At 39.4% G+C, this 18,182-nt stretch overlaps 1 protein-coding gene across 5 annotated transcripts in view; it reads left to right on the plus strand.

Annotated features, from left to right (window-relative positions):
* Positions 1 to 18,182, plus strand: part of arhgap9 (Rho GTPase activating protein 9) — a 52,212-nt gene that overhangs the window by 17,031 nt on the left and 16,999 nt on the right. For 3 of the 5 annotated variants that reach the window (XM_075461453.1, XM_075461456.1, XM_075461454.1), the window contains 10 exons: positions 52 to 250; positions 399 to 793; positions 4,964 to 5,215; positions 6,740 to 6,829; positions 13,857 to 13,922; positions 15,644 to 15,790; positions 16,056 to 16,169; positions 17,035 to 17,096; positions 17,218 to 17,305; positions 17,543 to 17,638. In XM_075461453.1, coding sequence (XP_075317568.1) covers positions 52 to 250; positions 399 to 793; positions 4,964 to 5,215; positions 6,740 to 6,829; positions 13,857 to 13,922; positions 15,644 to 15,790; positions 16,056 to 16,169; positions 17,035 to 17,096; positions 17,218 to 17,305; positions 17,543 to 17,638 — 1,509 coding nt within the window. The remainder of the gene's footprint in view (positions 1 to 51; positions 251 to 398; positions 794 to 4,963; positions 5,216 to 6,739; positions 6,830 to 13,856; positions 13,923 to 15,643; positions 15,791 to 16,055; positions 16,170 to 17,034; positions 17,097 to 17,217; positions 17,306 to 17,542; positions 17,639 to 18,182) is intronic. The other 2 variants (XM_075461455.1, XM_075461457.1) reach the window with 2 other exon arrangements.

Consider the following 18,182-nt stretch of genomic DNA (forward strand, 5'->3'; position numbering starts at 1 on the left):
ATTCATATGGGAGAAATTAGCTAGAGTATTCAGAGATCTGTTGTTTGACAGGTGCGGAGGATTGGTGCAGCCAGTAAAACAAAGCCATTGTATGTGCCTGCCACATATGTGACAGAGGTACCTATTGCACCGATGCCCTCACCTCAGCGCCTGGTCATGTCTACCTCGCTGAACTCCAACATCAGGATACTGCCCCGGATGTCACTTTCTCCTAGCCACAAAGAAACTATCAGTAATGAGCAGCGCCAAGGTAACATAATAACTACAGTCAAAATGAAAAGCTAAGAAAACCTGTGGTTTGGGCTTTCTTTTTGCAGTTACAGTAGAAGTGGAGAAAAACATCAGAATATTGGACATATGAACTGATCAGAGAATTATTTCAAATCTTCCTCTCACAGCAAGCAAGCCCGTCTATCACTCCATGGAAAACCTCAACTCCAACAGTGCCTTCCCGGGGCCACGCAAGAAAACAAGCATGGGTGGAGGCCACTTCCCCACCCTTCCCCTCTCTGGATTCACCTTTACCCCCAACTCGCCCACCTCCCCGTCAGGCCACCTCATGGTCCCTGGATCTCCCCCAACCTTCACAACTCAAACAGCGCCACAAAACCCCAGGGTGGTCCCCATGATCACCCGGAGCCAGAGCTCCAGCAACCTGCCTGAAAACGTTCTGGAGAACCCGTACGATGAGGTGGGCGGTGGCCTTGGCAGTCGCATCAAACACAGGATCCCCAAGAAGTATTCTAGCCAAGGGGACATGGTGGGGGCTTCAGGCAGGAAAAAACATCTGCAGGTAAGGAGATTGAAGGCCTAACAAGAAGCTGTAAATATAGATGGCACCCAAATATCCAGTTTACTCAATAGAGCTTAAGAGTAAAGGGGTTGGAAAGCTGTCAGATTCTTGTTCTTCCAAAATGGAAATGGAAAAAATTAGGAAATACTTGAGTAAGTAAACATTTTAGTACAGTACAGTGTTGCAGCAAATGTACTTAATTACTACAATCAGGTTAACAAATACCAGTTTCCTTTACTCTAACCAATGCTAAGAGAGATTCTGGAAAATCAATATGATATATAAACATACATGTAGCTTTATGCACCCCTGCTTTCTGTCATGAATCTGAACTGTGTTCTCTTTGGCCTAATGAGGGCAATACCACTTTATTTTGCATTAGTGCAGAACACCAAAGCTCTTTTTCTATTATTTCTTTTCTCCAAGTATTAACTATTTCTTTTGGAATATGGAATACACAGAGCTTAAATGAACATTTCTGACAAGACAATTAGTCAACAACTTGCACAGGAAAAAGCAACAAAAGGGCTGATCCAGCATTTTATGGGTTTGCATTTTGTACCTTCTATAATGAATATATTACCTAAAATAAGCTTATTACTGCTGATAGTAATCAAGGTTAAACAGGTTTGAAGCAGTTAGTCTGATTAAAGTTTTTCCTGTTGGTTTTGTTCATCCTCCTACCACAGATGGTAATCAGTTTTAGCAATTGAATGGTGAAGCTACCTTATGGAAAATAGGTCAAACAAATCCATCACATGCAGCTTGTTCTGAGGGAAGTGTAGGATTAAATTAATTTAGTCCTTTTCTCATTGGCAATCTCTAATCTCATGGATTTACACATCATAGCCCAGCAGACGATTTTCTCCATTGCTTTGACTACAGAGAGTTACCTCACACAAGCCAAAGAAAACAGTGAAACACGGTCAACTTTGCCATTTTCTTGCAGACAGATTGTAGAAATCTGCTGCTTGTTGGAGATTCAGATTTGTTCTTTTCAATTTATTCAACTTATCATAATGAAGCAAGATTTTCTAGTTGAAGCTCAGAACACCAGCAATATTATAGTGCCTACACAATGACTGAGAGGCTGTATTTGATTTACGCTTGCACTTGTCCTTAGTAATCCTCCTAGAGCAGCAATCAAGTTAGCATTGTCGTGACGCCAGAGTCTCCCTGTATTACATCAGAGGGGATTACACAAGGCCTTTCTGTTAAGAGGAATACTCAAGGTTATCCTTCTGTCAGCTGAGGGAAACTCCCACAGCTGAGTATACAAACCGTGTCTCTGAATGTAGTCTTGTTTTGTGCAAAAGCAGCTTCCGATTAGAAGTGATCTCAGTGGATATGGCAGTGCTTTTTCTATCTTTCATCTGTCCTTCTCCCTGTTCCAATCTGTCTCTGTGTCTCTTGTGCCCTGAGGACCCTCTTTATTTGAGCTTTTAATAGCAGTAAGCAGGATTAATGCAGCCACATTTGGGTCAAAACTCCCTGTTTTTTTTAACCAGTTCTGCCAGACTGATGATGTATTTTATAAAGTAAATTCAATCATAGCATTCAAGGAGGGGACATCTGAAGAAGGGATGAAGGGATTTATCTTACTGATTTACAATTTTTCACATAGTTTTGTAGCATTTTTGTTTTATTTTTAGGTGTTGCATGGCCACACATATAGGGCACCTCAACACTAAGAGTGTCCCTAAACCACAGATATACCTCTCTTCTCTGAGGATTTGTGCTAATTTTGGACCATTAAGTGTGGCTTTTATCCAAAGGGTGTTGAAGTCAGTCTTCTCTAGAGATCAGTTAGGTCTCTCAACACAAAGTATTTGAATAGATCTGACTTTGTTCACACTATTGTCATGTTGAAACAAAAATAGCTTTCCACACACAGGCCCCATCAAGTCTGAGACTGATTTACCACATTATACTTCCCACTAGAGAGGGCAATGCATACAAGTTTTGTAAAGAAAAATGCCCTGGAATAAACTTCACAATAAGCTTTACATCTGTTACATTCTCAGGCAAAGGCGACCTGCCACAGGAAAACCAATAAATGAGCCTGAGCAAAGAGTTTTAACAGGCACACAGCACCTGCATCTATTGCCTACACTCATGCTCTCACAGGAACTGAAGCTTTTCAAGCATAATATTGGTGCACAAGCAGATTGGGTTCTCACATCCAACTACAATCGTATATTCATACCTGCAAGTATGTGCTCTATGACAGTTCGCCTGTTTCTTTTTTTTTTTTAAGAACTGTACACATATTAGATATTGGGCCAGAAATAATGTTACAGTGCATATGGATAAATCCTGTATTGATTTATTCTCATATGTATAGTCTATAGTCAAAGTCCCTTCCTTCCTGTATTGCTGAAGTCATTTTGTGTTCATCACAGTGAGCATGCAACAAACCAAACAAGCGTTTAGTCATAGTTCAGACGAAATGATAAAGGAGGAGAAGTGGTGGAAAGGGAAGTCAAAGACAGTGTGGCGAGGCAAGAGAAATGTTCAAATACAAATTACTCGGTAGCCTCTTCATTCACGTATGATTTCTAAGTGATATTATCATGCCTCTGGACACAAGGGGATAGACCTGTAAGCATGCAGAGCGACGAAATAAGTGCTGTAACGGTGAGTCTATCTTTTTATAGTACAACATAAATACACACTGTTGCGCAGAGTTGTTCGAGGGTATTCATAGGTTATATAAACTGTTCAGCAGTTAGCAGTTAAGTTGCTTAGTTTTCTTTTGTATATTTTCACATTTTGTTATGGTAGACTTTTTTAGTGTTTCAGTGTTGTGATCAAGTTTGTGGAGAACCACTTGGAAATCCGTCAAAATATACATAACTGTTCTACAAATCGGAATGATCTGGTCTGTTGTTTTGAAATGAAAAACAGTGCTTTTATCTACATGATTTTAAATCAGGCACAGCCCTCTTTGAACCTGCTGAGAAGGACTCAGTTTGATTTAACCATTGAGGTAGACTAAAAGAACCTGTGGGGAAAGAAGCATCAGGTGACTTAAAGACCCAGTGCTGCCACCTGGAGTAAACTACAATCACGTTCTTTTAACATCACACCCATCCACACAAGCGCATTGTGTTCCTTCAGTTATCATCTGAAAGACTTTGTTATATAATGGGTACCAACCAGCTAGTCTTTAATTGGTTTTGAATTATGTGTCAGCTATATTCTCTGAAGAAATATACTTCTTTGAACACATTCTTCCAATTCATTTTATAGGATTTAGAAATGTCCTTCTCTTTTAGCAGTTGCTTCTGTGCTCTCTATCTGTGGCATCACACAAGTTTATTTAAGCTCTGTCTTAATCCAAAAATCTAATTTCTTGTTTTCTATAATAGTAAACTCGGATTTATTTAGGGTTTCGTTAGGAAATGTGACTCTTCAAGGAGGATTTCCTTTGTTCAAGCCACTGCAATCTCCTGCCTGCTGTGCTGTATGTGTCAACATCTTAGGCACTAAAAGTAAACCAAGGTTGTTTTACAAAATCCTAATTTATGGTCATATTCGTACAGTCCTTTTTTTTTTTCTTTGCAACATCTTCTGATGATTTAAGCAGTCTGAGCTGCTTCATAATAATATATATGATTAGGGATGCACAGATACATTGGCCAAACATCTGCATCAGCTGATATGCAGCTTGTTGAGTGCAATTATCCTTTCAGATAGCATCAGCATGTTGGGCACAAAATATCATTTGTTGGCCTGAGTTGGCACTAAAAAAGTCGAATAGTGGGTAATGATTTTGAAACAGTTAATTTATTTCACACTATTTATGTTTTCTTGTGAAATGCATTTTGTTAAATCCATATGAATAATTTGTTTGAAAATATAATGTATCAAAGGGCTGAAATAGTTTATATATAGTCAATATATATATATATTGAAAAAAATTGGCTCTGGCCATACACAGTCTTGCTGTCATAAAGAGCAACACTGTATGTGTATTAATCCACAGCAGGAAATAGTCACCAAGAAATGTAATATTTACTCCTTTTTGCATAATGTCTGGTATGAAGTGCAGTCCGCTGATGTACTGTATGTCTCAGGAATTCATTAAAATCTCACTCCTCTCTCCTCCATATCTACCTCTGCCTTGCCTCTCTCTTACTTTTCCCCTTGGCTCTTTCTGCGTACAAGGTCCCAACAGAGACCTATATGTCACAGCTGTCCTGGCAAGACTCCCCTCTTTATGCTGAAATGCAGACAGAGAAGCATCAACCACAGCTGGAGCCACCCAGCCCAGCTCCAGGTCAGCAGCCTCTTCAGATAATGGACCTGTGGGAGCAGTACTCTGACCCAGCTACAGGTCGATGCTATTATGTCAATAGGATTACCAGGGAGAAGTCCTGGAAACCTCCACGCCGAGCTCGAACTCAAAGCGTTAACACGGTAAAGCCCCCAACACAGCAGGTATCATTCACTGCTCCTCTGTAATCTCTCCTAACACTGAGGTAGCCTTAAAATGGGAAAATGTTGGCATTGTCAGAGCTGGATGAAAGTGTCTTTTCACAAAGGAGAGGGTAGAAAGGTTCAGGGCACAGAAGAACAGGCAAGGCTCATTTACATGCTTGGATGGTTTGCCTGTATCAGCACTAATGGGGACATTTTCAGCCCCAGAACTCTCCACAAAGCAGCCTGCATGGTATTTTCTCTCTTTACTTAGACACAGAGGATTTGCAGACACAGTGATCACAGGACTGGTTTTCCACTGCCAGAGTCTAGAGTACGAGGAGAGACTCCCATATGAGTTTGAGCAGGAGATACTCTACATATACTCACTATGGCATAAGGTCACAAAGTCACTGCAGAGTTTTCTTGAAAGCCAGTAAAAGTTCTGATTACTTTCATTGTCGCTCCCTGATCCATAGTATGTGTTCTTTTTCTCCAGCAAATGTGCTGAATGCACCCCATTACTCACAGAAGACCTTTAAAAAACAGATTTCTTTTTAAAAATTTGCATTGTTCACATTTATGTTTACCTGCAGTCAGTCTCAACTTGTAGCACTACTAGAAGTCACAAACTCAACAAAGTACAAATAAATACATATAGAGTCTATATATCACACAAGATTGATATTGACTTTATGGACGTACATGGGCATGTTTGGAATATTCACACTGTCTTGCAGGTAAATGAGAAGAGTGATACAACACTTGTGTGTGTGTCAAATGAAGTCACAAGCAGCCAGTGTTTTGCTTAGCATAGGTTCAATGGTTCTCAAACTGGGGGGCTTTGAAGACCTTCAGCCGGAGACTTTGATGGCTGCTGTGAAAACATGGAGTGAAAAAAACTGAATTAGCATGATTTATTGAGTGAAAATTCAAAAATGAAAGTTTGCTGAAGCTATCGTGCTGACCTTTATTTCACATTATTTCACTAAATTCAATTTGGATCATTCGCTCTCCGTAATGCTGTTATTGATTCATAAGTTTGTCATGAGAGGGCAAAATGTTTTTTTTTTTTTTAGCTTATAGTTTAAGAATATCTGAGGTAAGCAGTCAGTCTTGCTTCATCCAGAATCCACCTAAAACCTCAGCTAAATCTCCCCCAAAAATAGTATGCAAAGGTAAAAATGCTTTACAAGGTTATTTGCTATTTACAACCTGACTATTACTTTCTCTCAGGGACAAGAGGGATCCAAGCACATGAACCTACTTAAAACTATTCCCAGTATCACCAAATAAGCTCGATTACAAACTGTAAAACTACAGGATATTTTTGTATTTTGGAGCTGTGAAGGAAGCAAACTATTTGGTACAAATGTCAGTCTAAAGTGCAGTGATGTAACACTCGCCTAATACTATGTGTTTAGGTTGAAAGTGTTGTCTTATTATTTGATATATGATTAAAGCTAATAACGTATCGGAGGCCCTTGCTGTTTCACAAACTGTCTGTGTGTGTTTGTGGTGTAGGCCAGTCCAGTGCAACCTCAGACATTACCCCGGGACGCCAGCCATCTGTCACTGCCTCTTAGTGAGACTGGCAATGGAACTATGCACAAGGTAAATACACAGTTTTCTTTTCAAAGAGGTGGTAAAAATCAACCCTCCTGGCACTATCATGTGTAATTTAACTTCTACTTTTAAGTTCGCTTTACCAGTAGTCAGAGTGTCTTTTTATAGCACTGTATGTGAGTATCCTGGCATGTTGAGATCAGGCTGCTGCACGTGTGATGAAATTATTGAGTGCGAAAAACTCATGATCTCTCTGTGTTTCATCCGCCCTCAACTTCTTTGTTCATTCACAGCTTTGACCAGCGAGTGACAAAAAACATGCTCTTGTTCTCTTCCATTTTCTCCATGTTGTCAGGCACTTTGTACAAACTGTGTTTGCTATTGTTCAGTTCTGTTAAGTTCTATGCTGCTAATTTGAGTTCTAGAGAAGGAACACATTTACAAAGTAAAGTAGAACTTAACTGAGAAACTGAGTAGTTTCTTAGGGTGGATGGGGTTGAGGTGTTAGTAGTCAAGTTTTCTGATGGAACTGCAAGAATTTGGCATCTAAAATTTATACTAGTTTAATGAGATGTAAGTGTATATTTTGATATTTTTACTGATTTGTCAACTTGTCACTGATATTACTTAATGATATCATATATCACTTATCTTTAGATACATTTATCTATTTTAATTCAGTACAAGCTCTCAAACTGACATTTAGGTTTTTTTCAGTGATGCATTTCATGAGGAACTTTATATTGATAAGAATGTGTGTCTATTTCTACACCAAGGAAGTCAGTTACATTCATGATGGTGATGACACTTTTATATTGTGAATTTATTGCTCTTCCCCTGATGTAAATTGCTAGTATTAATATTTGTTGTTATTTGTTCTTTTTGTAGTGCAAAGAGCTGTATTTGACATCTATAAACACAGACTACGGGGAAACAAAAACAACATCTTGCTCACGTCTTCCATGTGAACATATTTTCAGTCTCTGTCTGTCATCAGACCAGCTCTGTGCTCCAGATTAAAGCACACCGAAATGCACCCAGATTAAAAAAGAGATTAGATCTTTTTAGATGCCCCATCGTTTACTGACCAACCACTGCTCTCTGACACACAGTTCTTCACCAATGTTGTTTTTGAATGGCCCATTTCTGAATGTAATAACATGCTAATATCTCCTGAGCGGATGTAGATGAATAGAAGCCAATAGGGGCCACAATCAGGGATACACAGGAGTGTTATAAAATACAAGCCATTGCAAAACAACTTTAAATTTTGCTTGAAAGTTCCCAACAGAACTGCTCTCAGGCCTCTTATGACCTTCAGTGTCTCAAGTTACAAGTATTAAGCCTAATCTTACAAGTCTTTATACTCTTCAAATGAGGAATCTTCTGTTTTAAAGGTTTAAGGAAGGCAGTTGATGACTGAAATTGACCCATTCACCAAATCATTGATGACATCTACATGGCGAAGCAACGCAAGCTTGTATGATCCAGATTGGCAGAGATAAGCATTTTGCGTTTGAAAGTTGGATTGCTTCAGCGTTGCATCAGTCCCTCAAATTTAATATTGTTCATCGAAAAAATACTCACATGATCAAAGCAGCGATTCCCCCCCATCAAGTCAGCTTGAGATGCATTTTGTTGACCTATATATGTCACTTTTAGTTCTGTGGTATGTGATGTATGATGCATACTGCATGCCACATGGGTTTATGAACCAGGTGTTAAAACCCAAGTGGCCCATATTACTTGTCAGAGTGTTCTCTGGTCTACGTTTTTATTTTCAAGAAGAAGAACGGTTTCTATTTTGACTCTTACCTGTCCTAATGAGCTCATTTTTGCAGGTTTACAAGAACTACTCAAAATTTCTGTTTTTGTGAGTAAAGTGCGGATTGATCTCAGAAGAGCTTAAAATTTTAGATGACACATTCTTTTCAACATTTTAAACAAGATTAGTGGGATAATTTTGTGTTATACAGTTACAACAGTTAATAACAACAGTTATTAAAGAAAGCACCGAGATAGCTTCAGATCTCAGACCTTAATTGCTTCTCTGGGTCATGGCTTGCTCACCATCATTAGGAGAGGGCAGAAGATGCGAATTTCAAAGTTTTATAAACACTCAAGCGTCTGTCTACCATGCACTAATTTCCACTAATCTGACGGCAACTGAACTTGTAGGTATTAAATTTAAAGGTGCAGTTTTGGTCTTCAAAGACTTTCACGGACATAGTTTTACCAAACCAGGTGTATGTTTTCTTTCCTGTTTGATATTAATTGATTCATTTACGTGTTCTTTTTTTTCAAGCCAACCAGATTGCAATGGAAGATAACAAAACTCAACTATTCAAAAACTCATCAAGAAAAATAACCAACTTACATTAAGATGAGCGTACACTAATTTAATCTAACATTGGATAATGTACTGGCCAGTCACCATGACACAGCTACCTTTAACATATGTAAAGTTTATATGATACAATTAGCTCAGTTTTTAGTACAAACACCGTAACAAGTTGTTCCTCTTTGGTAAACAGAGGCAGTTGAGCACAGCAGGAAGCAAACATGGTGGAATCAGCTTTAGAAAAAGTTACACCGACAACATAAACTGGATCTTCAACATTAACACTACAAGCTCTTTACTTAAAGGCGGGGTAGGGGATCTTTTTCTGGAACATTTTTTTACATATTGCTTGAAATACTCTTCACACCCCCATTGCAACCAATTAATTAAAAGTTTTGAAATTAATATGAAAAGTTTTAGTGGCCTCTAGAACGTACAATCTAGGAAAAACAGTATCCAATCATTGTGAACGGTCCGTTCACAATGATTGGATTCTGATGCCGTCTATCAAACTGCAATCTGCTCCTCCCTCCCCCTCCTTCCCCCTGTGCGCGTACCCTGCTCCGTGAACGAATTACGCGTCCAGAAGCTTGGCAGGAAGCTAAACTAGAGCCAGCTTGGCTAGCACCTAGCATTATTGAACATAAAGTTATCATATACTAAATACTAAATACGGCAACGATCGATGCTTGCTGTCAGAACAGCGCTCGTGCACCTTCGTGCTCGTGCACGTTCATGTACTCTAGAGGCGTGCCTTCGGGGGGAAAGTGAGGAAAAGGGTTGGGACTTTTTACCTGTGTATTTTCAAAATGCAGCTTCCCTGGACTCAAAATCCAGGATCTCCTACCCTACCTTTAAGGTGCAAGTTCTGCATCAGACTTCAGTCCTTTACTACTCAGAAGCTGTCTCCAGTGAAGAAAAGTAACACCAATGTTTATTCTTGTTTTTGGGTCTTTTTCTGTTATTCCTTTACTGCTGACCACGGTCTCTTTGTGGGAGGTGATGATGGTGAATTGTCACTGAATTGTTCACTTGCCAGGATCTTCAGCTATTGTTGTAATTACTGCTGCTCATCTCCGTGCTCAGTTTATCAGCATTTTGTTTGTTTTGTACTGGCAGTGCAGCTACTGCTTCCTCTGCTTAGCTCCAGGGCAAACTAGATACTACGGTGGCTCACACTCCATCTACTGATACATATTTGTATCAGGAGTAAGTCTGGTTCGCCTGTTAGGTTTCTCAGTTGTATTTCTTAGCAGCGTAGCATGTAGGTGATTTTGTATAACGTCCTAGGTCTTGCTTTTTCCACTTTTGTTAATGCCTGCTGGTGAATTTTTTTTATGTTTTTTTTCTCTCCAAAGAGCCCCTTTAAATGTGCTACTTACAGCTTTTCTCTGTTTGCTATGACAGTCTTGCTACATCTGACCCAATAACATTTATGTATCACTTTCAAGTCTAAACTGCTACAGTCGTACTCACAGACAAACACATACAGCAGTGGTGGGTTAATCTGACATAATCTGCACTTCTCATCTCACACACAGCAGTAACGCCGTTCTCAAGTTAATAACAGCTAAACTGTAACTGTAAGTGCAGTTAAACCCTGGCATAAAACACCAGTCACAATCCTGTGGGACACTGACTATTCAGTAAGGTCACTCACCGATTAACACATCAGACAATGACACTTCCAGATGTGGACATGTTAAGCTACTGACATTCCAATTGGCAGACAATTGCTTGTCCTTTTGAGTCACAGCTACCTCTTTAAGTGAGGATTTTCAGCTGAACCCATTCACAGTCGTTATATAGCCACAACAGCATGAATTGTTCTAACATTATGATATGTTGTTATGAGAGGCTGTAAGGGCCTCTGTATTATACTAGCTGTCCAGTCTAACATGAATGGGCGATATCACACCATGACTTCCTCCATCACTCTTGAAGGTTTTTAGCATGAAGAAAATAGATTTAAATGGGTCCTGTGTATGAATGACTGAATACTTGTTTTAACATACTGAAGAAGCCATTAATGTGACATATCTCATGTCTTAAAAAAAAAATTCCGACTCCTCAAGTATTGTCCCAGCAACCCCAGGCTTTTTAGAAAGATTTTTCAAGTCACTATTTCCTAAGAAATAAAGAAATGAGAATCTACTTCATCGAGCAGTGAAGGTCAAGTTGAAGCCTGGAACACCAAGATCACCACTTTTTAAATTAAGCAGCTGGCAGGACTGCTACAATACCTGGGGCAGAAGTCAATGAAAACGCCTAAAACACCAGTCTAAATGATCAGCGTGAGGGTTGATTCATCTTGCTTTGTGTTTGTGGCGTAGCTAGGGACATGGAGAGCATTACATCACTGATAGAATAAAGAATATATTTAATTGCCACCAGAAAATTCTGGAAGCAGGCACCCACTGTCTGTAAAAAAAGCTGAAGGTGAAATGGGAATGGGAATGGTTTCTACACGGATGATCCTAAATCCATTGCAAAATCCTTAATAGACTACCTTTAGTGGTGCAGATTGTTGAGCTCAGAGATCTCCTTGTCACCAACAAATTACATGAACATTTTTTGTTAATTCTTTGTTTTTATAACAGTCAGTGGGGTTACATGGCACTGAAAGGATCGGATTATTGGCTAAATTACAATAAGACTGAGTTGCTCCTTATTTGAGCAAAGGTAATTATCCTTGGATATAAGGCAGTGATTGAATCGAATCATAGGCACAAAGCATGTCATACTCCGATACGATAGGTGGCGCTGTACCCAGTTCAACTATTGCTAATAGAGCCACTTCCGGTTGACCGCTTCACCACCACCAACAACAACAAACTCAGGTATTCGAGAAAATGGAGAATGAAGAGCAACATGAAGCTACGTCCCTCTACATTTTGTTTGTGATGAGCTGGTTATTGCACATACTCAATGCACAACGGCGCATTCTCCATCGCGTTGTTTGTTTCTTTCCAACGGCGGCGACAACAACAGTAATATCGTCTCTTCCGACTTTCGGTTCAAGACCCCGGGAAAAAAACTCGAGCATGCGCAGAACGCAAAGTCTAATTCACCACGTGCTTCACCGTCTACAAGCACTTTTAATTTGACTTTCAACCGAGTTATCTCGGGGTCTTAATCCGATCGCGAGTAATCCGATCCGATCCAATTTCTTGTCCGATTAAGGTGTCTACATGAACTTAATAACTCAGTCTTGTTGTAATTTAGCCAATAATTCGATCCTTTTAGTGCCATGTAACCCCACTATGAACTGTGGACGTTGTTGTTACTACCTGTAACAACTGTCAAAATGTGCTGCATACTTTGACTGCTCTGCCAAGGCCAAGTTTGATGAGCCACAGGGAAGAGGTGGAACATGGAGGAAGCGGAAATATTTTAATGCTGATTGTGAAAGAAGGCAGAGATGAGCTGACATGACGACTATACTTTAGATCTGCCACACCTATTTCTAATCTCTTTTCCGTAGTGTTTTCTTCCTGAATATACATTCTGACAAACCAGGTCATCACGATCTTGATAACAACCATCTAACATTCACATGGCACTATAGTGATTTTATTCATTTTTCCTGAATTTCCCAAGTCTAACTTCTAGTAGAATAATTTTACTTTTACTGAAACAAAGCATTTAAACGTTTCCCCTCTCCACTCACGGTTATTACAAACCCTGCAAACAAAAACTGGTAGACAGTGGTTAATGTGGTAATGTTAGCAAACTGCTGGTAACATAATTCTGTTGTGCACACACCTTCCTGGTCTGCTGTTATACGTGAGACTGAATGTATCGGCTGATAAAGTCAGCTTCCCTCTAAAATGGGGAAGTAGACGGGGGTATGGTTTTTACATTTTTTCACTCAGAGAGTGTTCACCACAAGAAACTCAGGAGTTAAAGTCGACAGAGAACAAGCTGCGGGAAACTTGTTTGCCTGGACCTCTCAGTCATAATGAGCACCTATGCTGTGAGTTCATTTTAGTTTTCTCCTCTGTGTTATTTACTTAGATGTGCTGCTGTTTGTTCTATCTGTGCCAGTGCGTCGGTATTGGCTTTTTGGAAGCACATGGGAAATTTTGTGGCAGTAAGCTTGTTGATTGGTACTAAATGTGCTTTATTTCACTGCAATGTTAATTTCAGTCTCTCATTGGCAAATTGGCTTTTCACAGTCAGAGGTGTGGGTGCTGGTGTTGTCTTACTGTCACAAAGAGTGACCCGAGTTATGTGTAACCTCGTTCAACAGCCTGAAACCACCATGTTTGAGTCAAATAAACATTTCACTCTTACTGAGCAGCAACTGCCTCTCATTAACTTCAAATGAATATGGGTGAACTGTGTAAAGTGTGTGTACTCTCAATGATGGCAGTGAGGCGAAGCTGCCAGGATGCAAGTAAGGCAGAGGAGTAGTTTCATTTCTAATTTAAGTGTGAGCTCCGGCGTTATAACTGATCTCTGCTTATAGAATTTGTCAGCATCCTGTTTTTCACATGGGTGTGAAGCTTGTCCATTTTCTGGCCATGATGTGTGACACTTCCTGCTGCACAAATAATCACGTTTCATTTTCACACAAACTGACAAATACAACTAAAGTGACATGTTCTTGTATCTTTTTTTGCTTGTCACTTTTATAGAAAGGAAGCTTTTGTTTTAATCTTGAATTGAGTACATATAGCAGCTGTTAATTTGTGTTTCCTGACTCTGTTTTTCTGCCTCTCCTTTCTCTAGCTGTCACCTGATTTCCTCTTCGGGAGCCACCAGAGGAATGCTGGCGGCGGCTGGCAGATGAAACAGGTAAAACTATTCTCTACTTGCTATACTCTTTCGATGCCAGAAGGCATCTAATGCACTTCACCTTGACTCTCACCTTCAACAGCAGTCAAACAAAAGCTCCCTTTACCAGTTTTACATATTCTCCCTGCACAAGAGGGGGCATTTGCTTTACAAAACGGGACATCATGGAACTTTGGTGACTGCCAGATTGACTTTATCACTGCATCAGATACAATCCTGCTTCATGTTAAGCATGTATACAGCAACTACCCCTTGCACATGATTATCAATTGATGCATAGAGATTACTTGGGCTGTCTGCTCTTCCTGAACATACCCTTTGGATTGTTTTTGTTAGCATGCCTGGCTGTGTAGACAATCCTTAGTGTTTTATCAGTGTTTAAAAGGGCTTTTGATGGAGGGTATTTTCCTCACGAAAATCAAAGAACGCTGGTCTTTTAGATTTGCAAAAACTGCAAATCCACTGTATTACTGTAGAATATGTTAAAGTAATGCCACATATGCAATTTAGATTCTCAGTGATCAGCATTTATGCATTTTAAGGTGGAGAAACAGCAACTCATGGTGTTAAAAGAAAGGCTGTTACCCAAGCAGTTTTCTCTGCAACATGTTGCATCACAGTGGGGTGTGGGTACACTTGGTTTAAAGCCCTTTTTAAAGGCCTCCTCTTTGCAAAGGAGCAGATTTGGCTCTTAGAGCTAATCCTACTTGCATGAGGAGATGCAAACATTAGTAAGGATATTTCGTCTGATTGTTAAACTAGGTTACAGGGATTTGGGAACTTAATTATGTCTGTTGCTGCATGAAAAGTTGATGCTCTGTGAATTTATACATTTGTGTTCAGTCATACATATTTGTATATAGGCATGCATGGGACTGTAAGCAAAATATTTTAAAGTACAGCTGCACGCTCTGTTTCTTTCTACTCTACCTCCTTGCTGAACTTGCTTGCCCCCATCTGTTTAAGTATAATGTGTTTATATGAGTTTATATGTTTACTGTGCTGCACTGTTCTTCTTCCCCAATTAGATATTATTTCAAACACATACAACTTTATTTCGACTAAATCAGACAGAGCAGATGGTTTCATGGTGGTGCAAAGAGAAGTAAGAATAGATGACAAAAAAAACCTGTTGAAATACACTGACTCTTTGAAGTTACATTCATTATTTTACACTTTTATTGGCTCTGCTGTACATCATCAGAAACAGAGCAATCAAAAACATCAGACTGCTTGTCTTGTAAAGACATGTCAAAAACATAGACAAATATATTTGCTGCAGAAAACAAACTGACAAGAGAAAGGTGCCCATAGCAAGCGGAGGTTATCAACTGTAGATCTGTAAGATGTGATTAATCACTATTAATGCTGCCTACAATTACATGATGTTTCAGTTTATTATTGCACATGAGTTAATTTATGACATTACACGCTTTATTACAAATTGATCTCAATCTTGAGATCATATCGGAAATGAAGAAATATGGGAGAAAAAGACAAAGTCTTGATCTTTATGTTCCTCTTTAACTTAACTGTTCAAGATTTACACTCATTGTACAGCTGTGCTTTAGTTGCTCTTGGCAAAAGCATCAGTTCAGTACTAAACTGTAAAGTCACTGGCATGTAAAATACCATAGAAGCATATTACATTTTTAGTTCACACCTGTTGTTCCCCTTGTTTATCTGTTCCACCTTTGAAACCCAAACATTTGACCACAAAGAGCATGCAGCGTGCCACCTCCTCTGACACCTTGAGCACGATGGCATTCAGTGAAACCGAAGCCCACTGCCATAACTCTGTGCCCCTGCATGACGGAAAGCAGCAGCTCAGCCATTCACAGTCTATGTTCCTTCCTGAGAACGGCAAGGTATTTGCCTTCTGACCATACACACAGACACACACACACACACACACACACACACACACACACACACACACACACACACACACACATCTTTAAACCTGCTTTTAAATCGTGTGTGCAATATTAGCACAGAGAAAAGAGGAAATGCAGATAGGCTTCAACAAACAGTTATCACACAAAACAATGGACATATGCACAAAAATACACAGTATAAGTGAACACATCAGATGATTCCATGTTCCTATTTTTTGTGTGTAATTTTCCACAGTTTGGCCAACAGTGCGGTGATTACTCCTGTAACGTCACCAACATCGTCGTGGAGCCTCCGTCTCCCCAGAGCTCTCCAGACAGCGATGGCTGCACGCCGGTAAGGAAGCATCAGGTGCTGCTTTGTAGATGAAGATACATGAACAAAAGTGTATCCCCAGATTTAAATTTTGTTGAAAAAACTAAAGGGGTTGGGAGGATCCTCATACAAACAGTACGGATTTTCCAGCACTTTTTTTGTATGTGTGTGTGTATGCCACATGGCACATTTTCCTGCCGGTTGGGGGAAAAATGTCAGTGCTGTGTTTGTTTTCTAGCTTAAGCAGTCTAAACAAATGTCCACTGTAGTTACAAAGTGAGAAAAAATCCGATAGTTTCTCAGTAATTCCCTCAGGGAATCAAGTAAATCAAATAATTCTGGTCTTATTTGGAGTGAGCGATCCACTGCTGACACACTTGCAAGCTTTTCGCTGTCCGAAGTAGAAATAATTCTTAAAAAAGGATTCGCCTCGAGACATGTCAGATCCGCTACAAATAAGCACAACAACGTATTTGTCTAGATGAATAGGGTTTTGTTTTTTCAGTTCAGTTCAGTTCACTTCACTTCAGTTTGTTTCTTACTGTCTTCACATACTGTATTTAACGCTTACAGTACAGCTTTGTAGTCACAGTAAATTTTGTTCTCTCACCTTAAATCGGGGCATACCGCAGTGGGAGGTTTCAGAGCAGCTTCCCTCCTGCTATTTTTTTGAATGATGCAACAGTCAAGTTAAATGGCTTCGCTCAATATGCAGTATATTACCCTGAGGAACAGTCCTCTGAGGTATTTAACTGTTAAAAGTCAAATGTGTCCTTACATTTTCTTTTTATTGCAGTCACTCCTGTCTATTCAAAGTCACACCACTGGCATTACAGCATATATATGATCAGCGACTATTGCAGATTTCCATGTGCTTTAAACCCCTTTTATGTGTTCTCAGGAGCTAGAGAAAGCTGGCCTCTTGAACAAGACCAAAATTGCAGAAGGAGGGAGAAAACTGAGGTGAAGCTTCATTTGTTTCAGTTTGATTAAATTGTTTCTGTATTAATACAAACAAGTTTAAGCAAGTAGGATTTCCTGAGCTGAATTCTAAGCAGAATTTGTGTGTGTTTTGGGGTTGCAGGAAGAACTGGACTCATTCCTGGGTGGTGTTAGTCGGCAACAGTCTGGTTTTCTTCAAGGATCCTAAATCACAGACACCTTCCAGCTGGGTAAGAATTCAGACAACGTCTTATGTTCAGTGCTTTTAGTACAGGTTATATATGATATTTATATGATATTATAATATATATGATATATATATATGATATATGTGAACATTTAGATCAATTGGTGTGCCACAAATATATTTTTATCCAAAAAAAAACAAAAGCCAGTTCAGTCAATGTGGTGGTGAAAAAAATGAAAAATATAAATTTTGTGTGTGTGTGTGTGTTTATCAATCACAGAGACCAGGAAACAGTCGTCCAGAGAGCAGCGTGGATTTAAGAGGAGCGCAGCTGCACTGGGCCAACGAGCTCTCCAGCAAGAAGAATGTCTTCAAGGTAAGACACAAAAAAAGTGGCGCTACAAGCACATTACTTGTGTTTTGGAACAATAATCCAAAAAATCTAAAATTCTTCTTATTGATGTTCAGCAACATGCTACACATAAGCAGTGAATATAAACTGCCTCAGCTACTCTTTAATTTTAATAAAATGACCAACATTGTGTCAGGGTAAAATCTTTTGTATTTGAGGAGGACAGCCGTTTGGTAGATATGAGTGTTCTTTTTCTTTATTTTAGAAAAGGGTCTTATCAATAAGGGAAGTGTGAGTGGGAAGCTTTCTCCAACCTGATCATCCTTCAGTTATCCACAGTGAGGAAGAGGAAGCAGCTTAAAATGTTTTTTCCAGTGAAATGGAGCAGATCGAATGTGCTTGTCTTCAATATCAAACCAGTGTTTGTTCAGAAAACTTTATACATGCCAGCTATTGCCAAAAAAGGTTTATGTAAAAGTGTGAATGTAGGACCATATAAGGCCGTTTCACCGAGGCATTTTTGGGGTCAGTATATGAAGCACTAATATAGTTTGAAAAATGTGTGTTC

The sequence above is a fragment of the Odontesthes bonariensis genome, chromosome 3, assembly GCF_027942865.1.
Source record: "Odontesthes bonariensis isolate fOdoBon6 chromosome 3, fOdoBon6.hap1, whole genome shotgun sequence".
Classification (NCBI taxonomy): Eukaryota; Metazoa; Chordata; class Actinopteri; order Atheriniformes; family Atherinopsidae; genus Odontesthes; species Odontesthes bonariensis.